The 26,536-nt window shown below is 42.7% G+C and overlaps 1 protein-coding gene and 1 non-coding gene across 2 annotated transcripts; both read right to left on the minus strand.

The window, feature by feature from the left end:
- Positions 1-3,413: 3,413 nt before the first annotated feature.
- Positions 3,414-4,798, minus strand: LOC112089815. Its single transcript, XM_024160570.1, has 3 exons — positions 4,214-4,798; positions 3,719-4,120; positions 3,414-3,671 (listed from the first exon to the last, which is right to left on the minus strand). The coding sequence occupies exons 1-3, from the start codon at positions 4,796-4,798 to the stop codon at positions 3,414-3,416; spliced, it is 1,245 nt and encodes a 414-aa protein (XP_024016338.1).
- An 11,733-nt stretch (positions 4,799-16,531) lies between these two features.
- On the minus strand, positions 16,532-16,637 carry LOC112090138. Its single transcript, XR_002901488.1, has one exon. It is a non-coding gene; the product is annotated as a small nucleolar RNA R71 (small nucleolar RNA).
- Between the last annotated feature and the right edge of the window lie 9,899 nt (positions 16,638-26,536).

A 26,536-nucleotide genomic window follows, 5' to 3' on the forward strand; every position in this document is an offset into this window, starting at 1 on the left:
TTTTAGGTAGCTCTTAAAAGAAACTAAAGTTCCCTTGTGCCTTCCACCGTTAGTGTCGAGGCGTTTGAGTTAGGAAAGAGAGAAAAAGTGCTAAGTTTGGATCTCTTGTTGCCAAGGTCTATGTCCTGAGACGATATCAAAGTTTGATTATAGACCGGCGTTCCCGAGGGGGTGAATGCGTTTAGCCGGGTGTTAAGAGTTCGTTTCGGTCTTAGAGAAAGCGATGTAGTCTCGACTTAACGTGGCGACCGATACGTTTTTGGTCTGAAATTTGTATAGCGCGCTTGATTTTAATCCATAGAGGATGTGACTTGCACCCTCGTCCTAGGAAAGGTGGTAAAAGTCCATTTAGAGAACTTTGTGACTGTTGCCTCGTTGTGGCCAGCAACGAGGCGAGGTGTTTGGAGACTTAGTTTGCCGAAGTGGATACAACGACAAGTAAAAGTCCGAGGCGATCAGGTCACGATAACTTGTCGAAGTGATGAATGAATGAATTAAAAATCTGAGGCGAACATGAAATAAGTAGCTGATTTAAAAAGAATGAGAAACTAGCCGAAGCGACAATGAACGAATTAGAATTCCGAGGTGAAGATGAAATAAGTAGCTGGTTTAAAACGAATGAGAAACTAGCCGAAGCGACAATGAACGAATTAGAATTCCGAGGTGAACATGAAATAAGTAGCTGGTTTAAAACGAACAGAAAATTGGCCAAAGTGGCAATGTTCCTAGAGACGGTAGATGAGCTAAAATTGTAGAGTTAAATGAAGGTATGTGTATACGTATCCACTCCCCCCCCCCTTTTTAGGAGGGGGGACAGCTGAACCCGTCCGAGGACGGGCTGCCTACGTACCCTTTTGCAGAGATCAAGCCGTCCCGTAGTTCATGTTAACCGTGTTGTAGCCTTAGTGATAATACCTCTTTAGGTGTATTGCATTCCATGATCTTGGAATTGTTTCGTCAGCTACTGTCGCAAGTTCGTAGACTCTTGGGCGAACTACTTTTGTAATCTTGTAAGGACCTTCCCAATTTGCTCCGAGCTTTCCTGCATTCTTCTCAGCAGTGTTTTGGAAAACTTTTCGAAGGACGAGCTCTCCTTTAAATCTTCGACTACGGACATTTTTGTTGTAGTATCTCGCCGTTGCTTGTTGGTAGTTCTGAATTCGGATTAGAGCCTGGTCGCGCCTTTCGTTGACCAAATCGAGTTCGTCCAGCATCATTAAATGATTCAAGCCTTCTTGTCCCGGCAGAAGTCTTCGTCGAATACCTGGGAAATCCACCTCGGTGGGGATTACGCATTCCGCTCCATAGACTAGAGCGAATGGAGTTTCTCCGGTGGCTCGGCGCGGAGTTGTCCGATGCGACCAAAGGACTCCTTCGAACGCATCTGTCCATCGTCCTTTCTTGGCGTCGAGCCTCTTTTTTAGACTGTCTAGGATCGTCTTGTTGGCTGCTTCGGCTTGTCCGTTCCTCTGAGGATACCTTGGCGTAGATTTTCTCAAACGGATTTTCTATTTCTCGCAGAAAGCTTCGAAACGCGTTGAGATGAACTGGGATCCGTTATAGGTGACTATCTCGTAGGGGACCCCGTGTCTGCAGATGATATTTTTCCAGACGAAGTGTTCGACTTGAGCATCCTTTATGCTCGCGTAAGAATCGGCCTCGACCCACTTAGAAAAATAATCCGTGAGGACGAGCAAAAAGCGCTTTTGCCTTGATCGATGTAGAGGTCCGACAATATCCATTGACCATCTCATGAAAGGAAAAGGTGACGAGATCGATGACAGCAGCTCGGTAGGCTGGTGAATAGTTGGTGCGTGCCGTTGACACTTCTCGCACTTCGCCGTAAGCTTCTCGCAGTCCTTGACCATCGTAGGCCAAAAGTAACAGTGCCATTTTATCTTGATCGTGAGCGCTGTGTACTTTGTGCATGATCCTTCTTGCCTCCGGTCCTTCGACGCACGTCATGAGCGGTCCTGAAAATCTCCATTTAAACAACTCGCCGTCGAAGAGGACATATCGCGCGGCCTGAGCTTTTAATTTGCGGGCTTCCCACTTGTTGGTTGGTACTTCTCCATCGGCGATATACACTCGGATGGCTCCTAGCCATTCTTTGTCGCAGCCGTACTCCAGCTCGGCTGGTGAGGCGTCTTCATCCATAGCGACTGCTTCGTCGTTTTCTGGTTCCTGCTCGGGAGGATTTATCAGCCGAACTCCTTTTACCTCTTTGATGCTAGGACGTTCGATGAATAAGACTAGAATTTTCCGTTAGACATCCGGGTCTGAAGTCAAGGCAAGTGCTGCCAAGGCGTCAGCCGAGGTGTTTCCGCCTCGGGGTATTCATATGATTTCGAACTCGTCGAACTTTTGCACCAACTCTCTGACCACCTTGAGGTAAGCTCCCATTCGTCTGTCCTTCGCCTCGTATTCGCCGTTGAATTGACACGCTACAAGCTGTGAATCGCAAAAGGTTCTTATCTTTTGAACTCCGATTCCCTGTGCTAGTTGTATGCCGGCGATCAGCGCTTCGTATTCTGCTTCGTTTTTTGAGGCGTGGAAGTTCAGGCGAAAAGACTGCTCCAATATTTCTCCGGTGGGAGAGGTGAGACGAATTCCTATTCCCGAGCCGTGTTTAGACGACGAGCCGTCGACGTGCAGCGTCCATACTTCGTCTGGGGTTGGCTCGTTCGTCGCTTCGGCTGGAAGTTCGATGAGAAAATCTGCGAGCACCAGTGACTTTGCAGACGATCTGTTCCGATACTCGATGTCGTACTCGCTCAACTCTATGGCCCACTTTGCAAGCCGACCGGATTGGCTCGGGCTGTGCAGGATCGAGCGCAGCGGAAGTGTAGCGAGCACAACAATCGAATGTGATTGAAAATACGGACGCAGCTTGCGTGTCGAGACTACGACGGCTAGGGCGACTTTCTCGATCTGGGAGTAGTGGGTCTCGGGGTCGGTCAGTGTCTTGTTGACGTAGAAAATGGGTTTTTGCTTGGACCGTTCTTCTCTGATAAGCACCCCACTCACAGTTGTAGAATATACGGCGATGTAGAGGAAGAGAGGCTCTCCTTCAACTGGTTTCGCCAAGATTGGCAGGCTTGCCAGATAACTCTTCAATTCATGGAAAGCTGCTTCGCATCGCTCCTCCCACTCGAATTTCTTATTTCCCCGAAGGGTGTCGTAGAAAGGCAGGCACTTGTCAGCGGAACGGGAAATAAACCTGTTTAGTGCAGCGACCCTTCCTGTAAGCCTTTGCACTTCTCGCTTCGTCCTTGGAGAGGGCATCTCGATTAATGCCTTGATCTGTTTGGGATTCGCTTCAATGCCTCGGTGAGTTACCAGATAGCAGAGAAACTCCCCCAAGGTGACCGCAAATCTACACTTCGCCGGGTTCAGTTTCATGTTGTGTTTGTTCAACTGCTCGAAGCATTCTTGTAGGTGCGCGATATGATCCTTCTCTTCACGAGCCGTTGATATGTTGCCCCTGCGTTCTTGAGTCCGAACGGCACGACTTTGTAGCAGTATATCCCACGATCAGTTATAAATGCCGTCTTTTCCCGATCATCAGGATGCATCAGGATTTGGTTGTAGCCGGAGAACGCGTCCATAAATGTTAACAGCCTATTTCCCGCAGTGGCTTCGACGAGCCGGTCGATGTGCGTAGAGGAAAGCTGTCTTTTGGGCACGCCTTGTTGAGGTCAGTGAAATCTACACAGACCCGCCACTTTCCGTTCTTCTTCTTCACAACCACTGGATTCGCAAGACAGTCTGGATATTTGGCATCGGCGATTGATCCTACTTTGAGCAATCTCTCCACTTTGTCGTTAACCGCTTTGGCTCGTTCGGGTCCGAGTTTCCTTCTTTTTTGCTTGATAGGTTTGAAGGTTGGGTCCACGTTCAGCTCGTGGCAGGTCACGTCGATGCTTATGCCCGGTATATCTTCCGCTGTCCAGGCAAAAGTGTTGATGTTCTCTTTGAGGAGGGAAAGAAGTTTGCTTCGCAGAGGCTCTTCTAGTTTTGCTCCAATTTCGACGCATCGTTCTGGACGCGCTTCATCTATGCACACCGAGTCCACTGCATCACATACCGACTCGGCGCGCGTTTCGTGGCTCTCCGCGATCTGTAATTGCTATAAGAGTTTCGAGATCTCGTTCGCAGGCTCTCGGTCCGTCTTCATCTTTTTGCAATCTATGTCTGCTCGTGCGTCGGTGACAGGGTTCTTCAGCTTGTGCTCCGCTAGGCAGCACATTCGCGACTCCTTCTGATTTCCCCAGATCGTTTTGATGCCTGCTGCAGTCGGGAATCTGAGGCAGAGGTGATAGGTGGAAGGGACCGCCCTCATCGCGTTGATCCATGGAGTTCCCATAATCACATTGTAGATTGCTGGGTGATCGGTGACGCAGAATTCGACGATCCTAGTGACTCCGCCAGCTACCACAGGGAGCCTAATTGTTCCCATAGTCATCGTTGTTTCTCTTGAAAATCCGGTTATAGGTTTGGGGATCGCCGTCACCTCGGAGAGATCGATTCCCATCTTTCTGAGCGTTTCCCTGAAAATGACGTCTACCGAGCTCCCAGTATCGATGATCACCCTCGCTACATCGTGATCCCTGATCGTGAATTCGATCACCAATGGATCGTTGTGTGGTATATCGATTCCTGCTGTTTCCTCCTCGGCGAAGGAGATCACTGTATTCGGGAGGTCGGTCGGTTCTGTCCAATTTTCCTTCGCTTTGGCTCGACGCTGATAAGCTTTGATGGAGGACACCGTGTCTTGGTAATATTGAGATCCACCCATGATCATGTGGATCCTTTGCCTCGGCTCGGGTCGCTCTTCGGGTTCGCCTCTCCTGTCGCGCTTGGTGTTATCGCCTCGTCGGGGAGGATTTGCGGGTTCTGCCGCGCCTCTCGGCTCGGCTCCTTCTTTTGGTTCATTAGGGACGAGGTCTTTGAGGTTAACCGCGTTCTAGAGCTTTCCCGCTGCCATCTTAGCTGCGAGTTTTGCTCCTAGAGTTCGGCATTGTGCCGTTGAATGCCCGTAGGTCTGGTGATACTCGCAGAATGCCTTTGCGTCGTAGTTGGTGGGCTTTCTTACTCAAGTGTTGTTGCACGGCTCTCCTCTTCCGCGTCCAGTGCCTACTTGGTAGTTGTGAGCACCTCTGCTTCTAGGTTCGTCCGAGCTCTGCGTTGTTGCGTTGTTTGATAGATTGCCTTTCTTCGAGGGGCGCGTCAAAATCGAGCTTCGGATTGCTACTTTCGTTGCTTCGTACTGCTCGTCCAAATTCTTCATCTCTTCCTCGTTTACGAAGAAGTCTGATGACCGATGCAAAGCATCTTGAATTGTTTGTGGCGCGTTGAGTGCCATTTCCCGTCGGAATTCGGATTTGTATCACAAAGACCAGTTCAGAGCTTCGAGACTTGAACCTCGCCAGGTAATCCCGAAGCGGTTCGTTCGGTCCTTGGGATAGCGTCCACAGGTCAGCATCAGACGTTCCTCTATCCATAAACATCAAGTATTGTTTAAGGAACAAGGCTGAGAGCTGTTGGAAACTGCCGATCGAATTGCGCTCCTGCCTTGAAAACCACTCGAGCGCGGCTCCCTTGAGATGTTCCACGAATAGTAAGCAATATCCGGCATCTACTTCCCGCTTGGTCAGTTTGGCAGCGTTCTTTGTGGAAGCTCGTCTCATTGCTATCCAAAACGCTGTGATGTGTGCTTTCGGATCGGTTGTTCCTTCGTAAAATGGGATTCTCACCTTCCCGGGCTCGGGAATCCTAGCCTCCGTGATTCTCGCCGTGAATGGTGTTCTCTGGGTTTCTTCAAGCATCTGATCGATCTCGGGCGCAGCACTCATCGTGTTATGCACTTGAGACTTCATGGCGCGTATCTCGGCTACTGTCCGAGCTATTGAGGCTCGCAGTTTTTTGATTTCGAGGGTTTGTGCGTGAGTCATTCCCTTTGACTAGGGAGGTCGCTCCCGCTCTTCTCTCCTCGGCTCGTCTTCGCGCTCCGCCTGCTCGATCCATTGGAGGTTTTCTTCTTCTTCAGTCGGGTTGTCGCCGCGAGCCTGATCGGTGATTTAATCAGTCTAGACGCCGTTTAGTGCCGAGGCGAGCTCTTCTTGGCTTATTCGCCGAGCCGAGCCGTTTTGTTGCGAGTTCGTGGTTCCATCGTTCTGTTAGGCCTCCACGTCGATCGCGTCATTCTCATCTTCGCCGGCTCGTCGCCTTGAGTTCCGACGGAATGGAGGCGGCTCGGTCATGTTGACTCGGGTTGCCGCGGGAGTCTGTTCGCCGAGGGTAGAAACATTGGTGGAGCCATGGGGTTTCTTGCGCTGCTCACTGAGGCCTCTGCAGGTGTAGAGAAATCGAAGCGTCTTCGGATTCCATCCATCAGGTCGGAGATTCCGGCTCTCCAAGTTGGGTGTCGTCGCTCGGCCGTCATTGCGTCGAGCCTCTCTGTAATCGCCTCGTTTCTTTTGTCCTGCTCGTCGATCTTCTTCATCAACGCAGCCATCATGTTTCGCATCTCCTCTTGGGTTTCGGTCGTCACCGTCGTTGTGCCTGATGCTGGGGCGTCCTTCTCCGCGTCGTTATCGTTGTTGTTGTTGTTATCGTCGAGGGTGTTGCTCACCATGTTCTTCGGATCTTAAAGTCTTGTCGATTGTAGAGTAAGAAAGTTTCGATTCCCCTCAGACGGCGCCAAATTGTGTGAGCCAAAACTCGCACAACCAAAAATTTGTAAGGAAAAACTAAGGGATCCGAAATTTCTAGGGTAATCGCAAGAACAGTAAGATCAAAAGAAGGTTTTGTTTGCTGTGAAAGTGTTTAGGTCTTATTGCTCTCGAGTTGTGAAAAGTTACAGAATGAATTGCAAACATTGTCTATTTATACTAACTTTCTAAACCGCCTAACCAAGAATCTCGGGAGAGATTTTAGGAACATTTCCTTATCGCTTCATGCGGCCACCGCCTCTAAGCATCGCCTAGGGTTTTTATGGGCTTTCTTTCTTCAAGACTTCGGTTCGGCCCATCTCGAAAGGTAGCGGCTCCGGCCCACTCTCCTTCTTGCACGGCTCGGCCCATTTTCACTGGTGTACGGCTCGGCCCATCTTCTCTCATACGCGGCTCGCCCATTTTCTCGTCACTGCTCGGCCCACTCTTCGTTGTTCTCACGGCTCGGCCTATCTATCCTTTTCCACGACTCGGCCCACTCGTCTTGGTGAGCACGGCTCGGCCCACTTGTTTCGTGGGTTGTCTTGGTTCATATCTGGCGGGCAGCTGTTCCTTCTTGCCTAATTGGTTTTCTCCGGTACTTGGTCATTTTCGAGATGGTTTTATCCGATTGGGGTGAAACTGACCCCAACAGTTAGCCTCCAGCTCGTCAATTTCGGAGACGAGAGTGACGAGGTTCATTGCTCCTAGCCATGGGGTAAATTATCGGGTTAAGCCGTCGCGGAACAATTCCAGGTGAGGCGTTTTGGGAATAAAAATGCCAAGCCGTTCTTTGATGACGCATTAAACCGAGCCGTCTTCGGCGGGGCTGTTCGAAGGAAATTACCGAGCTGTTCAAAAGATGAGGTTACTTTGACAAAGATAGCGCCGAGCTGTTTTCAACGACGTGGTGTTTACGTAGTGCCGAGCTATGTTTAGCGACGAGGCGTGTCAAGATAAGAGATAATGCCGAGCCGTTTTGTTAACGGCGAGGCGTGTCAAGATAAGAGATAATGCCGAGCCGTTTTGTTAACGACGAGGCGTGGCGCAATCTGTGCTGTTTGATGAGATATCCTTAGGAAAAGGATTGTACGCGAGGCGACTTGTGAAAGTTATGCCGAGCCGAATAAACGACAAGGCATTTTGTGAAAGTTATGCCGAGCCGAATAAACAACGAGGCATTTTGTGAAAATATTGACTTAATGGGTCCTTTTGTGAGCTCCTATGGGAATAAGTACATACTTGTTGCTGTGGATTATGTGTCCAAATGGGTTGAGGTTGTTGCTTCCCCAACCAATGACTCTAAAGTGGTGGTCAAGCTCTTCAAAATCACCATTTTTCCAAGGTTTGGGGTTCCTAGAGTGGTGATAAGTGATGGAGGTTCTCATTTTGTGAACAAGACTCTAGAAGGACTACTAAGGAAGCATGGGGTCAAGCACAAGATAGCTAGCCCATATCACCCTCAGACCAGTGGCCAAGTAGAGGTTTCAAACAGACAGATCAATGCCATCTTAGAAAGGACAGTGAGCAACTCAAGGAAAGACTGGAGCAAGAAGTTGGATGATGCTCTTTGGGCCTATAGGACTGCTTACAAGACTCCCATTGGAAAATCACCTTTCAATCTGTTGTATGGGAAGAGTTGTCATCTACCAGTGGAGCTTGAGTACAAGGCTCTCTGAGCTGTTAAAATGTTGAACTTTGATATTAAAACAGCCCAAGAGAAGAGGCTGCTCCAGTTGCATGAACTTGAAGAGATCAGACTCAATGCCTTTGAAAGTGCAAGGATATAAAAGGAGAAGACAAAGATCTTGCAAGATCAGAAAATTCTCAAGAGGGAGTTTAAGGTGGGAGATCTAGTTCTTTTATTCAACTCAAGGCTCAAGCTCTTCCCTGGTAAGCTGAGATCAAGATGGTCAGGACCATTCAAGGTTTTAGAAGTTAGAAGCTATGGGGCATTGGTGTTGGAGGGGAAAGATGGAAAGGATTTTGTGGTAAATGGACAAAGGGTCAAACACTACCTTGTTTCTGAGAAAAGAGAGGAGGGTTCTACAATTCGTCTTGATGACCTACCAGCCTGTTAAACAGGTTTTCAAAGTCAAACATAGAGACATTAAAAAAAGTTCTCTTGGGAGACACCCCAAGCTTATCCATGTATATAATCTCTTTTCTTGCTTTCTTTTTGGTATTTTTAGGATGTTTTAATCTTTTGTTCAAGTGTGTAAAGGTTTTAGAAAGGTCCAGGTGCAGTTTTGAAAGGATTGGAGAAGAGAAAAGATGAAAACTCGGCTGTGGAATGCATTCATGTCGACTTGGTTCCCCTTGGTGCATTTGCTCGGTGTAAACAGGTTCAAAAAGCCGAGAAAATATCGACCAGGTACACCGAGCAAAATGAGGTTGGCGCAGTGCAGGAAAAAGCCGAGTCTTGTCTCACACCGAGGTGATTCTGCCTGGTGCAAGAACTCGGTGTAGAAAGGGAAGAAACTTAAGAGCACACCGACCTCCCACACCGAGCAAAATCAAGTTGATATGACCATGGTGCAGTCTATTTTCCAGCGGTCCAAAGGGTGGCTCAGTCAAAGTCAAAGATTCCAGCCACTTCCAGCTGTTTCCCACGCCAGAAAAGAGACCCTCCAGCCTTGGTCCACACACAGAAAATCGGTTTTCTCTTTCTTTCCTCCACTTTTGCGAAGAAACACCATTGTTGCTCTCAAAAAGCTTGATTTCTTGCTTGTTAATCGATTTTCCTGGAGATTTCTTTGCCCCATTTCGATTTCTTGCATCAGTTAACCCAGCTCCAAGGTACATTTTGCTTAAATTGCTTCTTAGGTTCAAAACCCCTAAATCGCTGTTCTTCTTGATTTTTCTTGAAGAAATTTTTGTGGAATTAAGAATGCACTGCTTGAAACTGAGTTACAACCTTGGAGTTTAGGTTGTGGGTAGCTAGAAATGAGGTCACTTGTGCCCAATTGTTTCTTGAATCCTGATTTTAGAATCTCTTTAGAACTTGTTGTTCTTGAGCTGAAATTTGGATTTTAGAAAATTATTTTGAAGTGAGAATCTCTTGATGCTGCTTTGGAATGCTTAATGTGATTTTGCTTGAATTGTTTCCATTGATTTCATTACAAGCAAAAATTATTTTTGGAAATTTCAAGGAATTATTTCTCTAGAAACTCATTGTTTGTTTGAGAAATTGTTGAAACAGGTACCATGGCAAGAGGAAACCCTGTTTTGATGCCCAAAGTACCAAGGAGAGAAAATGTCAAGGCAGTTGCTTCTGGTTCAGGGGAACGGTCTCAAGGGGTTGCTGCTGGTTCTAAAAACAAAGGGAAAGCAGCGGCTTTAAGAGCTTCAAAGAAACAGAAAAGACTTGAGAGGAGCCCAAGTGTGGAATCTAGTGAGGAAGAGAGCAATGTGGGTTCACCAGCTGTTGTGCCACAAAAGAAAAATAAGGTGGTGAAGAAGCCCAAGCCAAAACCTCCAGCTTACTCAGATTATCTCAGAAAACTCCAAGCTCTTGCACATGAAGGAACCTACTTCCCTGATCTTGAACTCTTGGGGAAGCTTGGTATTCTTGAAGATGTAAAGGCAGTGCTTCAATCCATTGGACTTGGGAACTTAATAGAAGCGCCTCACCCTTCCTACAAAGAGATGACTTGCCAATTTCTTGCATCACTACAGGCTGATTTCTATAGAGAGATTGGCCAGCTCAGCTTGAAGATGGTTTTGGAACCATTGCATTCAAAATTGGACAGGAGCGGTATAAGATGACCTTTAGGGAGATAAGTGAATGTTTTGGGTTCACTGTTGAGGGAAGGACGTGTGCAAAGAGGTTGATCTTCTATGCAACCAACCTGGATCAGCTATGGTGGGCAATAGGAAGTGGCGATTATTCAGCTGGTGTAACAAAGGCGGCTTGTATCAGGAGTCCAGTGCTCAGGATGGTACACAAGATCATAGCTCACACCTTCCTTGGAAAGAAAGAGTACTCAACAGTGTATGATGAGGAGTTGATGCTTATTGGAGAAGGTCTTAAACCCTTGATGCCTAAATTCAGCAGTGGCATGACCTTTAACGGTGATCCTCACAAACAAACAATGGCTGCCCTTTTAGTCAAGAACCTTCTATCAATTAGGAAACGGGCTCATGACACAAAAATGAAGGCACCCTCTATGCGCATAGGAGGCCTGATCACTCTTATTTTACTGAGGGCTGGAGTTCAGATGAATGATGAACCAATCGGTTTTAAGTTAATGGATGCACTTCATTTGGCCAAAACTACATTTCTTGAAGGTTCTGTGGGTGATTCTTTTGCCTATAACCTCAGCATTGATAAGAAAGTGAAAATGAGAGTGCTGCTGCCTAATCCTTCCCTCACTTCACTCTCTGAACAAAGAAACATCAGGTTCCATGTCACCAAGGATCAGCACTACAATCCAGAGATCAACCCTCCCATTAAAACAATCAGGAAGTTGGGGAAGCTGAAAGCGCCTGTTACTGATTATAATGGAGACCAGGAACCGGTTCAGGAGGAGCCCTTGTTGCCAGACCCAGTGTATGGGAGTCATAGATACTTCTTTGACTCTTATGATGGTCAGATGCCCAATGAAGCCATTGTTGCTGCTCATTACTGAACCAAAAGCCTTCAAAGGTGGAACAAGTGGCAAGACAAGAACACTAAGAAGCTGGTGGAGACAGTGAAGATGTTGGGAAGCACGGTCAAGAGCATGGCAGCCAAGATTAAGAAGCTTAGTGCCAATCTTGAGAGGTTCCAAAAAGGAGAAGTTGGTGAAAGCTCACACAATGGCGAGATGCTTAGGATCTGCGGACCAGAGGATCATTCATCACCAGAGTTAGAGGAGGACGAGGTCAGAGCCAAGAGGGACGCCATGAGATCTCCCTCAGACCAAGCCAGCATTCCTTCTACTCCATGGGGTCTCCAGCCCCATCTCTAAGTCCTTGAGAAGGTAACACTCCATCCTTGTAAATATGCATCTAGCTTAGCTTATTTTCTCTTTGCATTTTGTGATTTTGCTTTTCACTTCTCCTTCATGCTTTTATAACACAAGGGACTGTGTTATCTAAGTGTGGGGGAGGGGTTTTGTGTTTACTAATCATGTTTATTCTGCTCTTATTTTCCTTTTCACTTTGAGTCTCATTTTGCATTCATCTAAGTGCATATAAAAACCAAAAAAAAAAATGAAAATCTGAAAAAAATTTCACAAAAAAATGCTCATGTAGTTGCATTCACATTTTAGGTTGAGTCTAGTTTGCATTTTCATATAGGTTGCATCATATGCAAATGGGAGTAATGATAGATTTTTTCTTGAAGAGAGCATCATTTTAAGAGTTTGGTTCTTTAAAGCATTGCAAAACTGGTATGACATCAAGTGTGAACCATGCTTTGAACTGGTGTCTCAATACTTCTGTGCTAGCTGAATCAAGTTGTGAATAGCCTCAACCTTGCTTAAGTGAAAACCCTTGAATTTGACATCTAATTATCATGTTTGTGCACATCATTATGAATTCATGGGTACCACATACATATTTGAGCTTTCTTAACCCTTTTAATCACTCTTGCTAGCTCAAATAGCTGATCTCTCATCTTGAGACAGTTCCCTGCCTTTAGCCAAACCTTTCTTTGAAGCCTAAACACCCTTTGTGTGAGCATGATTTGTGAGGCCTTGTTTCTAGTAGACTTGGTAAAAAGTGTGGGGTTTAGAGCGACAAAGATAGTGCTGCATGTAGACACTAGTCCAACATCAAGGGCTAGTCTAGGTTTAGGTGAAAGTGAGAGCATTGGTTTTGAGTGTGTGAGCTGAAAAGAAAAAAATATCTGAGTGATGAAAGTGGAAAGAACCGGATTGGTTAGGGGAATGAATGCTTAAATGAAAGAAAGTGAGTGTGTGCTGAAATGTAAAGCTCATGTGTTGAAATGAAAAGAGTCTCATGAAAAGAAAAAAAATGATTCAAAAAGAGGCTGGATTAAGGAAGAGCTTGTGTGTTAAAGAAAAGAAACTCACTAAGTGGTTGTTAAAGAAAGCATTCCCCTAAGAGATGAAATGAAGAGAGTAATGTGAGCTGATTGAGTGTCAAAGACAAAATGCCATTTGGGGTGAGTAGACTAGAGAAAGAGTCTTGAGAGGTTTAAAGTTGAGTGTGAAAAGCATTTTGGGTGTGGGGTAGATGCAGTTCTATCTTTGTATGCATCCATTGCTTTTTACCCTTAGCATTTTACTTAATTCTACTAATTTTTGAGTGATCCCCTTGCATGGAATACCAGTTACTTGATTGAGATCATTTTAATCTCAAAACCCAGTCTCAAGCCAAATGAATTCACTTGATTTGCATGAACATGATCCACTTGAAACTTTAAATGAATTTAAAAAGGTTGAGGTTAGGAATGCTTGTGAAGGTTGGTGCTTGAGTTTGGTTCATTTGGTGACAAGTATGGCTAATTTTTATGAGTAAACCAGTTCGAATTGCTTTGAATTCTTTTAATGATCATCTCTCTTTAAAGAAATATGAACTCCCATGCATTCAACCTCTCTCTCTCATTTGTTCTTGTTTGCTTGAGGACAAGAAAAGGACAAGTGTGGGGGAGTTGATATACTCACATTTTGTCATGTTTAGGATTGCATTTTTGTCCAAATATTGAGTCTCATGCATACATTTAGCTATTTTTATTAGAGTTTGTCTTTGGTTCTAGCTTTGTTTAAGAATTGCATTAGGTCCTAGAGTGTCCTGCATTTTTTGAGTATTCTCAGGTCATTTGGAGGCTTTTGGGAGCAACTTGGAGCTGGGATCATGGAGGAACCCTCACCTGTGTACAGCAACTCGGACAGATGGTTTGGTGCCGACAAGACCTCTACTTTGATCGCGTGAGACGAATGGCTTTTACTGCGATTCAGTCTCCGGTGTCTTCATCAAGAATCACAAGGAATGAGTCTAGTTTTCGTAACACTTAGAATCAGACTATTTGGAGCCGTGAACTGGGAGATATTGCCATCGGAAAGAACATATGTCTCGCGATCTGATCAGGACTTACGCGATGCGCCTCAAATAACCGACGACACGGGGGATTTTCCGATGTCATACGGGGTTGAGCCCTTCACCAAACGTGGAGCTAAGGACGTCATCTGATTCGTGGAGTTGGAAGATCGAGTTCGGACCAGTGAGCAAGGAGTTATGAAGGATTTGGTGCAAGCGGTCTATATTCATATTGAGAAGGAATACCGACCAAATTAAAATCTGGTTGATATTACCTTGGAACCTTGACGTTTTTGGCTCGCTTTTGGAAGCCAAATTGCCGAAGAATTATCGAGATGCTGCACCGACTGAATCCTGCTTGGTATTGATCCCCTGAAGCTGTCCTTAACGCCGCACCGAGGTGAGTTCAGCCGGTGTAGTGTCTCGGTGTAACCAGCCACAGATTGCCAAAGAAATATTGACGTCCTGCACCGGCCAAAATCACCTCGATACATTCTCGCTCCATGACGTTTTTGTGGGCCTTTTTGGGGCCAAAACCTAGTTTGTCCTAGGTTGGCCCAGCAAGAAACCCTACCTATATATATATATGTTTTAGGCATTATCAAGCAGACTAAGCTTTATTCTCTTTGCCTCTTTGTGAAAAACCTAAACTTTGTAAGAGAGATATTCATTTTCTGGGTTTGAATCAAGAGAGTAATTAGGGTTTAAAGCTGAAATCCATCATTATCTATCATTTCCATCTTCATCTTCCATCCCTTTTGTGAGTTTTAATCAGAGAGATTGAGAGATTTCTGTGTTTAAAGCTGCAAACCCATCATCATCCATTTTCTCCATCTCCATTTCTAATCATTAATCATGCCAATCTTCTCAACTTGCAAAGGTTTAAGAGATATTAGTATGATTAGTGAGTAGTTTAGCTTAATGAGGTTCTAGATGTGTAAGTTAGGGTGCTAAAGTGTTAGATTAGGAGTGCTTAGGGCTAGATTCATTGATTCATTTCTCTAAACAGCTGTTCTCTAGGCTAGATCCTTGCACATCACTTGTGATCTAGATTCTGGGAATTTCATGCACTACAAGTGTTTGATGAAATTCCTGAAAGAGCTGTATTAGAGGTTTAAGCATTTGCTGCATGATGATGTCTTGTTATTTGCTTGAATGATCTTTTAGAACTGTTTCTTAATGCTCATTGATTCATATTTCACAAATGATGATTTGGTTTGAAAATGGATTAGTGTAGAGGTTAATGCCTTCATGAGAGGATTAATCTAGATTAGAGTTCTTAATCATTTGAATCATGTCTCATCATTGTCATTAGCATTTCTAGTTTAGCACCAAAGCACCCTAGCCAACTATCATGTCTAGAATCTCATGCTTCCATCATCTCATATTCATATCACTTGTTGTTTGCTTAGTTTTTGTTTGATCATTTCTTTAGTCTTTTATCTTGATTTAAGTTCTTAGTTGTCATTAATCAATCAAAACCCTTACTTGCTTACTTGAATTGAGAAACTGATCACATAGCTTAGTGTCTATCACCACATTCTTGGATTGACAACCTCTTTTGTGCTACTTTGAAAAGGGGATTGATAGCCCTAAGACCCAAAACGTTTTGTCTATCAACGCCCAGAGAAGAGAGGAGACTGTAAATACATAGTTTTTAGGTCGTCTACAACTTAGTCTCTTTCATGCTTTAGATAGAGTACTCATTTTTAGGTTTTAAGTTTTACTTTTATGCTTTTGTAGAAGGCTTTCTCGTCAACTCTGTCTTCAATAAGAGATGCTTTTCTTCAGCCTTTATGTTTTACTTTACTGTTTTTATATTTCAAAACCAATGATGATGTAAAGCTGAGCTATATCTGAGTAGTTACCTTATTAGGTAAAGGGGTCATCAAAAGGGACCTCATAGATTACCTGATCTAGATCTTATGGACATAACCGTCGTAGGAGACAAAAGCTACCTACGGATGGGGCGTGAGTGGAGATGAATTATGTTTAGTTAATGCATGATATCTCTCGCCGAAAGAGACGAAAGCTACTTCTCGAGTTTGAGTTTGAGTAATTAGGTGATTAGAGTGATGACAGTTGGCTAATCTTACCTGTGTCTATTCTAGTTCCAGAATCATTGGAAAATCCTTATCTAAATTCCTTATATTATAGATCAGAAGACTCAAAATAACGCTCAAGATGGCTGATCCAAACGCCCATCGGGAAGATCTTTTAAACCGTGATCAAGTTGATCATGATGGAGATGATGATTGTGCTTCTGTTCATGAGGAGGACCGAGAGGCTTTTCATAGATCAGATGCTCAGTTATTGCTTGATGGAGAGGGAAACCAAGTCCCTAGATGTGCTCCTCAAAACCAAAGGAGACAAGACCAGGCCAATAATGAAGAGAAAATGAATGATGGGAGAGATGCTAATCGACCTATACAACTTGTCAACCCTGCGAGAAGACAAGCCCGCAATAGGCTTATTGCTGACTTTGATGCTCCTCACCAACACTTTCAAAACAGATCTGCTATTCAAGTTTCTCAACCAGCAAGAGGTGACTTTGAGATTAAACCTCAGATTGTCACTTTGGTGAAGCAAAACCAGTTCCATGGAGTCTTTATATAATATCTTATGGTTCATATAGATACTTTTGAAGTAATCTGCAGCATGGTGAGAACCAATCAAGGTTCTGCAGATTATGTGGTAAGCTTCTTTTTTTTTCTCCTTAAGTGATAAAGCTTTTAGATGGTTGAAGTCTGTCCCTTCTGGTTCTATTACTTCATGGGAAGAATGCAATTCCGATTTTCTGAACCATTTCTACACCAAGTCGAGATCAAATCAGCTGAGAAACAAGATCCAAAGTTTCCAATAAGGCCCCGTAGAGTCTTTCTTCGAGGCATGGAAGCGATTTAATGAGTATGAGAGAGAATGCTCTCTTCATGGTTTCTCTGGAGCAAATCTGCTAAGCACTGATGTGGTTTGCTGGGGAACAAGTTTTACCCTAATAGAAATCAATAAAGCCGCAAGTGAACAGCTAATCGATTGTAGTACTTAGGGATCAAATCCACAAGGAAGGAAGATCTTTTCCTGCAAAAGCCTTTAAAGGAAATATAAAGTAAGGATATATAGAACTGCTCGAAATTTAAAGGGGTTTTGGGTTGTCACTAACACGTAAATTCTAAACTAAACGGGAAAAGAAAAGTACTTAAGAAAATCGGCTGGAAAAACTAAAGAAAAACTATTCTAAAACTCGAATGAAAATTGGCTGGGAATGAAAGAAATAACCTAATGACTAAAAGCTTAACTGAAAATCGGTGTAAGACAATAAAAACAAGATGTTGGGTTTTCAGGGAATTTATCTCCAGGGATAAACGATTCAAAACATTGCTAAAACATAATTTAAAATATCACTCGAGTCACTCTTGTGATCATAACCAACTATCTCTCGCAACCCTGACCAGTAGATTTCCAGTCTGCCCCTGGAAGAGAAAAGATGCAAGCTTGCTTAAGACTCGTCAACATTCACAGCTCACCCATAAGTAGGTTTCCACTCCTATGGCAAAATTGCTCTTCTCAAACTAGATCTGACTCCAAATGAAAACTTTCACAACACTACAAACCTAAATCAGATTGTAGTTCATGACGCTACTCCCATGAATTAAAAATAAGTTGAGAAGAAAAAGTTCTAGGATTCGGCTTTAATAGCTAATGGAATCCTCATCGGACATATATGGTTCCATTAAAAATCCCTTAAACCCAACAATAGAACTACTCAGACATGATTAATGAAAGCGAAAACATAGTAATGAAAAGCTGTACTGAAATCAAGATGAAGGAAAAACAAAGAGGGTTCCAAAGATAGATCTCTATCTCCCTAAACAACTAAAAACTTAAAATGTATTCTAAAACATAACAGAGTATAAAAGAATATATGTCTCGCTCGTCTAGGGTACCTAAAACATGTATTTATAGTGCTCAAGTCATTTCTGTACGTCACTTAGGGTTTCTCCAAATGAAGGAATCGATTTGGGCTTGGAAATGGGCTTCTGGGTTAAACAGAAAAATCTCCACGGTCAGAAGAGATGTGACCGGTATAAACTAGGTGCTGGCCGCAGTCAAGATTTCTTGCCGGCTGGTTGACGAGACATCTTGCTTCGCGTAATTTTGATTTAACCGTTGGATTGTCTTGGTGTCAAGTATGCTGGAAAGCTGTTTGTTATATCTTTAAGGTCTCCAAATTTGAGCTGGATCAGACAGTGAGAAGAGGTCTTCATTTGAGGGTGAACTTCTGACGGTTTGACTATGAACTGAAATCTGGTCTTTTATCCATTTTGCTAAGCTTTTTTCCTAAGTTCCTGAAAAGAGTCTTGAAACTACAAATACTAGAAAATCATAATAAAAACACGTAAAAGAAATAACACGCATTGAAAATTATTTAAAAACGATCCATAAAAGTGGTCAAAATACGGTGTTATCAACTCCCCCAGACTTAAACCTTTTTTTGTCCTCAAACAAAGCAAAAATCAAATCAGGTGAAGTGAAAACAAAAATAGGAAATTCACAAATCTCAGAGACATGAACTTCTAACCTATGACCATTAATTGTACAACAATCGCAACTTAATCTAGAAAACTCTCACCAATACACAAAAGATACTAGTCCACTTTTTTGTCATGCTAAACTTATACAATATAAATCTCGTTCCAGTCAACTAGCCCTCTACATTCAATAAGTGCAATAGTGAATTCTCATCAAAGACATCATTTAGGGTAGTCGCTGTTTGGTATTAAGGACTGTTTAAGTGGATTTAAAGAATTTTGGGTTACCTGAAGATCTAGAGGATGCAAGATATTATGCAAAACCGCAAGAGAGAGTGGACCTGTTGATTTCCGTAATTTTCAGTCACTTCTCCTTGCCAAATGTTGTTGCATAATCCTTCCTCCTTTGTGGAAAACAGCTGTTCCCCCAGACTTAGATCTTTTCCGAAAATCAGAAAGATGATCTCCAAAACTCCAAATAATCGAACTAAAGACTGCCTCAAGGATAAAATTCGATCCTCCTAGACTCTCTAAATTTTTGTTTCTTTTCCCTCCTTATTTTTCTTTTTTGTAGTTTTTTCCTTTTTTTTAAAAAAGGGGAAACAACCTTTTATTGAGAAAGAGAGTCTAAGGGACGAAAAATTTACCAATTGTGATTTTTCTGAGGCAAACTAAGTTTTCTCCTTTGTTGAATCATTCCGGTTAAACCGCAGATCTCAGTCTTCAGTGACTGAAAACCGCATTGATCCTCTTTCTCTCCGACGTTTTCGCACATATCTTCATATAGGACAATGAAAAACAAGAATGCATGTGGTTTGAAAGATGTTAGGTTAGCTGGATAACTAGCTAAAGACGAACTAGCCATTCAGGATCAACAAAGGCTGGTAAAGGATAAAGGAGTCCTGAATGTATGATTCGTTTCCCTGATCTAATGCTTCAATGAGAAAATTAAGTCAATTAAGTACATATAAAACAGAGCTAGTGTATTCCTTCATCTAAATCGAAATCATTCAAAGTACTCTAGGGTACTACGTTTCAAATGTGCTTGGCTACCGTCTAGTCTATCCTAAATCACAAATGAGCATGTTACTAGGAATAGTCTAAAAGCACACAGTCAACTATCATCGATTTATGTTCATCATTCCCTTTAAAACGTATTTTGTTTGAAAACCGATTTTGAAATTTTTTAAGGAAAATGCGAAAAATGTAGATAATGCAATACTCATGAAAGAAAAGTGGTTAGAAAGGGATGAAATCCTCTCCCAGACTTAGATCACACTGTCCTCAGTGTGAAAGAAGTCGAGATTGGATGAGAAAAATGCATAGATATATTGAAAAAGATAAGCTAAAGAGAACTTACTTGGATTTGGGATGCTGTCGGAAATGAACTAGATCAGATCGGGAAGATGCTTAATGGTGATGGGAAGTGGTGGGGAGTTGTGTATGAGGTGGAATGAGTCATGGTGAGGTGGAATGGGTGAAATTGGGTCGGAGGTCGTTTGAACGACCAGTGGTCGTGGTCCGGGCTCACGCGACCGCAGGTAGGACATGTTTGGCCATAATCAGGAGTACAGAACCATGGTCGAGGTAGGGTTGGCTGCGAACCGAATTTATGTGACCGCAAGAGCTTAAATGCGGCATATTTCTGCTTCTCATCGGTTCCCGGTGGGCCGACCAGTCTTGAACCAATGCTTTTTTTTTGGTTTTTTGGATTTTTTGATTTTTTGGCTTTTTTATTTTTAAGAAATACCTGAAACTAAGAAGAAAAAAAAGATCAATAGAAAAAAAAAAGAGAAAATCCTAAAGAAAACAATACCGAAATGGGTTGTCTCCCATTAAGCGCTTCTGGTTTAAGTCGTCTAGCTCGACTTGGTGTAGGAAGTGGCTTAGTCTGATGAAAACCTTGTCCTAAGACAACCTCTTTTTAAATCTCCTTGTTTTGCCAAGCTGGTTCTTGTCACTCCAAAGTTCTACTTCACACACCTCTGTTGCAGGACGTTTTCCTGCTTTGCAGTTAAAAGGAACAACATTAAAGAAGTTGTCCTTGTCGACATTATCAAATGAGATCATCTGATTTGGCCAATCTATGATGGCTCCGGCAGTTGCTAAGAAAGACCACCCAAAAATGATCGGATGTGAATCATCTTTGGTCTTGACAATGTAAAAATTGGCAGGAACAATGCAGTCTCTTATCCTCAAAGGAATGTCATAAGCTACTCTTTTAGGTGTGGCACTGGATTCATCAGCTACGCTTATCTTTATTCTAGTCCTGCACAGATGCCTAATACCAAACCCCAAAGCAGTTGCTTTGGACATCATGTTGAGACAAGCTCCAAAATCACAAAGAATATGGTTAAATCTTTTACCATGTCTGCATATAGGACAATGAAAAACAAGAATGCATGTGGTTTGAAAGATGTTAGGTTAGCTGAAGAACTAGCTAAAGATGAACTAGCCATTCAGGATCAACAAATGGTGGTAAAAGGATAAAGGAGTCATGAATGTATGATTCATTTCCCTGATCTAATGCTTCAATGAGAAAATTAAGTCAATTAAGTATAAAACAGAGCTAGTGTATTCCTTCATCTAAATCAAAATTATTCAAAGTCTTCTAAGGTACTTTGTTTCAAATGTGCTTAGCTACCATCTAGTCTACTCCTAAATCACGAATGACCATGTCACTAGGAATAGTCTAAAAGCACACAGTCAACGATCATCGATTTATGTTCACCATTCCCTTTATAATGTATTTTGTTTGGAAACCGATTTTGAAATTTTTTAAGGAAAATGCGAGAAATGTAGATAATGCAAGACTTTTGAAAGAAAAGTGGTTAGAAAAGGATGAAATCCTCTCCCAGACTTAAATCACACTATCCACAGTGTGAAAGAAGTCGAGATTGGATGATAAAAAAATGCATAGATATACTGAAAAAGGTAAGCTAAAGAGAACTTACCTGGATCCGGGATGCTGTCGGAAATGAACTAGATCAGATCGGGAAGATGCTAAATGGTGATGGGAAGTGGTGGGGAGTTGTGTATGAGGTGGAATGAGTCATGGTGAGGTGGAATGGGTGAAATTGGGTCGGAGGTCATTTGAACGACCAGTGGTCGTGGTCCGGGCTCACGCGACCGCGGGTGGGACATGTTTGGCCGTAGTCACGAGTACGGGACCGTGGTCGAGGTAGGGTTGGCTGCGGTCCAAATTTATGTGACCGCAAAGGCTTAAATGCGGCATATTTCTGCTTCTCCTTGGTTCCTGGTGGACCGACCAGTCTGGAACCAATCCATTTTTTTGGTTTTTTGGATTTTTTTATTTTTTGGTTTTTTTATTTTTAAGAAATACCTGAAACTAAGAAAAAAAAGAAAAATATCAACAGAAAAAGAATCCTAAAGAAAACAATACCGAAATGGTTTATCTCCCATTAAGTGCTTCTGGTTTAAGTCGTCTAGCTTGACTTGGTGTAGGAAGTGGCTTAGTCTGATGAAAACCTTGTCCTAAGACAACCGTTTTTTGAAATCTCCTTGTTTTGCCAAGCAGGTTCTTTGTCCTCCAAAGTTATGCTTCACACACCTCTGTTACAGGACGTTTTCCTGCTTTGCTGTTAAAAGGAACAACATTAAAGAAGTTGTCCTTGTCGACATTAGCCAATGAGATCATCTGATTTGGCCAATCCATGATGGCTCCGGCAGTTGCTCAGAAAGACCACCCAAGAATGACCGGATGTAAATCATCTTTGGTCTTGACAATGTAAAAATTGGCAGGAACAATGCAGTCTCTTATCCTCAAAGGAATGTCATAAGCTACTCCTTTAGGTATGGCACTGGATTCGTCAGCTACTCTTATCTTTGTTTTAGTCCTGCGCAGATGCCTAATACCAAACCTCAAAGCAGTTGCTTTGGACATCATGTTGAGACAAGCTCCAGAATCACAAAGAACATGGTTAAATCTTTTACCTCTAATGGAACAAAAGATAACAAATTGACCTTTTTCTTCAATTTTATGCAGTGTTCGAATAGGATTCTCTTGTTTGGCATGAATGAACAAGTCTTCTATCTCAGGAATGGACTCCTTGCTCTCACAAAAGTAGTGGCCGATCATGTAGTCTTTGCAGGTTCTGGCAAAAGTGATTCCTTCAGGTAAGCTTCGAACCACATTGTTGAACTCATGTAGCTTCTCTTTGCTGATCTTGTTGGTGTAGTAGCTGCATTCTTTGGGTTTTTGGAGATGGATTGAGTAGACAGCGGATCCTAGAGTTGTTATGTGTCTGGTTCTCATGAATAAGTCTGGATTTTCTCTTTAGATTCTTTGCTGTATCTAAAGAAAACCTGTAGACAATAGAGCTTCCAGGTGGGCAGGGATTGTCTTAATAAATTTATTGAATTCGATGACCTTCTCTCTAGATATGCTGCTAGTTATCACTTCAAGGCCAGGTGAGTTGCTTCCTGATGAGTATCTTGTGCATCTTCGATAAACAGACCATATTCCTTATCTTCAGAGTATTGTTCTTCATACTCATCTTCACAAGATAAAGCCATATTACAAGTTACTGGTTTTTCTTTATCTTGAGATTCCTGAGTGCTGATAGAGTAGATCAGTTGCTGAAATGGGGGAGTTCTAGCATCTCCAGGACATGTATCAGGCTAGCAGTTGCTTGTGTTAACCAAACGAGGTTGGTTCTGGACGATCTGACGGTTGGCCGTGACTGCAGGAGAGGTGACTGCGGAGAAATGACTGTGGACCGCGGGTAGACCAATCACGATCGCGGTGGATTGCTTCTTGGACGTGGTCACGAGAGATGCGACCGCGGAGAAGCGTCTCCGAGGTAAGTTGCTTGATTTTCTTGTTCCTTTGCCTTCTGAGTGGTCTGGGTCTGCTGGCTCAGTGTACTCTTTTCCTGGATAAAGATCTTTGGTGCGAAGTGCTGAACCTTCTGCTCCACGTCCTTGCATAATCTCTTCAACTTTCTCTTCAACCTCATCAAGTGCATAAATAAGTTTGTCTCTTGTTGAGTCAAGCTCTTTGGTTTTATCCATGACCTTATATACCTTCTCTGAAACTTCAACTGTGAAGTCATAAGACTCGTTTTTGGCTTCATTGAGGGCATTGTCCACATCGTCGAGCTTGAAGTCAAGGTCTCTGATCTTGTTCTTAGTGTTGCGAAGCTCATAGGTATGTTTGGCTTGCTCTTCCTCCATGGCGTCAAATCTCTCAGCAATGGTGGCTGCATCCTTGTTTGCTCATCCTTCTACCGACTTGACCTGATCAGAGTTGGCTTTAAAATTTTTGTTGAAGAGAGTTGATATACCATCGATTCTCTCATGAAGGGCAGCAGTAGAGACGGCTTGAGCATCGATAAACTGCTTGATTGTGGCTTCAAGCTGCTCCAGACAGTTACTGATCTGCACGTTCTCATTCTGCTGAAGGATTTGGTGAGGTAGGCGATGAACATATGGTCTAGGGTTGACCATAAGAGGCGTATATGGACCGTCTCGGTACATAGGAGGCTCGCAGAGTCTATACAGCTGATGGTTCAGATTAAGGTTCCGAACTGAGTTGAGAAGATCGCGCATATACTGCTCTTCTCTGCGTCTGGTGGCTTGAGGAGTGTTGTAAAAACCTTACTCGTAGTAGGAATTTCGAATCGAAAACTGAAACAAAGAGAACAAAAAGATGAGAATAAGTAGAAATTTTGTTTTAGAGTCGATTTACCAACCTTTCTTAGAGTTTTGCGGAAGAGAAAACGCTTACCTTCCCCGGCAACGGCACCAAAAATTTGATGTGGTGTGCGGGGAACAAGTTTTACCCTAATAGAAATCAATAAAGCCGCAAGTGCACAACTAATCGATTGTAGTACTTAAGGATCAAATTCACAGGAGAAGGATGATCTTTTCCTGCAAAAGCCTTAAAAGAAATATGAAGTAAGGAAGTCTATGAACTGGTCAAAATTAAAAGGTAAATTCTAAACTAAACGGGAAAAGGAAAAGGACTTAAGAAAGTCCGCTGGAAAAACTAAAGAAAACCTATTCTAAAACTCGAATGAAAATCGGCTGGGAATGAAAGAAATAACCTAATGACTAAAAGCTTAAATGAAATCGGTGTAAGACAATAGAAACGAGATGTTGGGTTTTCAGGGAATATATCTCCGGGGATGAACGATTCAAAACATAGCTAAAAGTAATTTAAAATATCTTAGCTAAAAGTTTTAAAACTCGAGTCACGAATGTATGACTACAACACTCTCGTAATCATAACCAACTATCTCTCGCAACCCTTACCAGTAGGTTTCCACTCTGGACCTGGAAGGATAAAAGATGCAAGCTTGCTTAAGACTCGTCAATATTCACAGCTCATTCATAGGTAGGTTTCCACTCTTATGGCAGAATTGCTCTTCTCAAACTAGATCTTGCTCCTAATGAAAATATTCGCAACACTATGAACCTGAATCAGATTATAGCTCATGACGCTACTCCCATGCATTAAAAATAAGTTTAGAAGAAAAGGTTCTAGGATTTGGCTTTAATAGCTAATGGAATCCTCATCGAACATATATGGTTCCCCATCGAAAATCCTTTAAACCAAACAATAGAACTACTCAAACATGATTAAAAAAGTAAAAACATAGTAATGAAAAGCTGTACTGAAATCGAGTTCTTACAAAGAGGGTTCAAGAGATAGATCTCTATCTCCCTAAACAACTAAAAACTTAAAATGTATTCTAAAACATAAAAGAGTATAATAACATATATCTCTCTCTCGTCTAGGGTTACTAAAACATATATTTATAGTGATCAATTTATTTCTGGACGTTACTTAGGGTTTCTCCAAATGAAGGAATCGATTTCCGCGGTTGGAAGAGACGTGACCTGTGTAAACTGGGTGCTAGCCGCGGTCAGGATTGCTTGCCGGCTGGTTGACGGAACATTTTTCTCTTCACGGAACTTTTAATTGAACCGTTGGATCGTCTTAGTGTCAAGTGTGCTGGAAAGCTAGTGTTCCATCTTTAAGGTCTCCAAATTTGAGCTGTATCACACGGTGAGAAGGTCTTCATTTGAGGGTGAACTTTTGACAGGTTGACTCTGAGCTGAAAATCTGGTCTTCTATCCATTTTGCTAAGCTTTTTCCTAAGTTTCTTGAAAAGAGTCTTGAAACTACATATACTAGAAAACCATAATAAATATACTTAAAAAAAACATTGAAAAAGTATTTAAAAATGATCCATAAAAATGGTCAAAATACGGTGTTATCAAACACTTTCTACAGAGGACTTCAGCAGAAGTATCAACTATTTCTTGACACAGCTAGTGATGGAGTTTTTAGTTCCAAGACGGTGACACAAGGAAGAGCACTCATCGAGAATCTTTGCTGCATCCAACAGCAACAACTGCCCTAACTATGATAGATCAAAGAATACCATCATTAGTCATGAGTCAAGGAAGATTGCTGAGCTAAAAAGCATGGTAAGTCAACTTCTTAATTTTCAAAATAAGAATGCACATGCTTGTGAAACTTCTGTAGGTAACAAAGATTATGGAAGCTATGAGGATGATCAAAATTTCGCATATGCTCAAGAAGAGAAGGTCAATTTCGTGGGAGCACAAGGTTCATACAAAAGTCACTTCAACAATGGCTTCAACAACAACTTTAGAAATCCAAACTTCAACAATCTCTCATACCGAAATCAAGGGACAGAGAACCCTCAGAACCAGTCTTATCCGCAGCAGCAAAGAAATTTCCAAAAAGTTCCAAAATGGGAAATATGAAGGAGGAAACTTTCAACAAAGACCACCATTCAACCTTCAACCTGCGCAGACCAGCTCACTAGAGGCAACCATCTCTTATCTAAGCAACCAGATGAATGAAGGTTGAACAAAATGTTCAGCAGCTGTTACAAGGTCTCGACAAATCAAATAGAGAGATGAACATTGATATTCTCATAATTTTACCTTATTTAGCATGCATTTTATTCCTTGTTTTGACTCTTATTCATGCACAATAGATATATTTTCTAGCTTTTATCTTTGTTTTAGGTTTTATAGGAATTGCATCAGGTCTAAGTGAGTCTTGCATATTTGGAGTGTTTACCAGGTGCTTTGGAGGCATTTGGGAGCAAAGGAGCTGAGACCAGTGAAGAATATGGTGTAAAATATGAAGGAGCTATAAAAATGATTCAAAAGTTCGACAAGTTCGAACTCACACGAATACCCCGAGGTGAAAACACCTCGGCGGACGCCTTAGCAGCACTTGCTTCAACTTCAGACCCGGATCTCCGTCGAACAATTCCATTCGAATTCATCGAACGCCCAAGC

The sequence above is a fragment of the Eutrema salsugineum genome, unplaced genomic scaffold (assembly GCF_000478725.1).
Source record: "Eutrema salsugineum unplaced genomic scaffold, Eutsalg1_0 scaffold_11, whole genome shotgun sequence".
Taxonomy (NCBI): Eukaryota; Viridiplantae; Streptophyta; class Magnoliopsida; order Brassicales; family Brassicaceae; genus Eutrema; species Eutrema salsugineum.

Coding starts and splice junctions, on each gene's coding strand:
- LOC112089815 (XM_024160570.1), bottom strand. CDS start 4,798: ATGGGTGGATCTCAATATTACCAAGACACGGTGTCCTCCATCAAAGCT. Junction 4,121..4,213: donor AGCACAAGCTGAAGAACCCT/GTCACCGACGCA, acceptor TAGCAATTACAG/ATCGCGGAGAGCCACGAAAC. Junction 3,672..3,718: donor AGAAGAACGGAAAGTGGCGG/GTCTGTGTAGAT, acceptor CCCAAAAGACAG/CTTTCCTCTACGCACATCGA.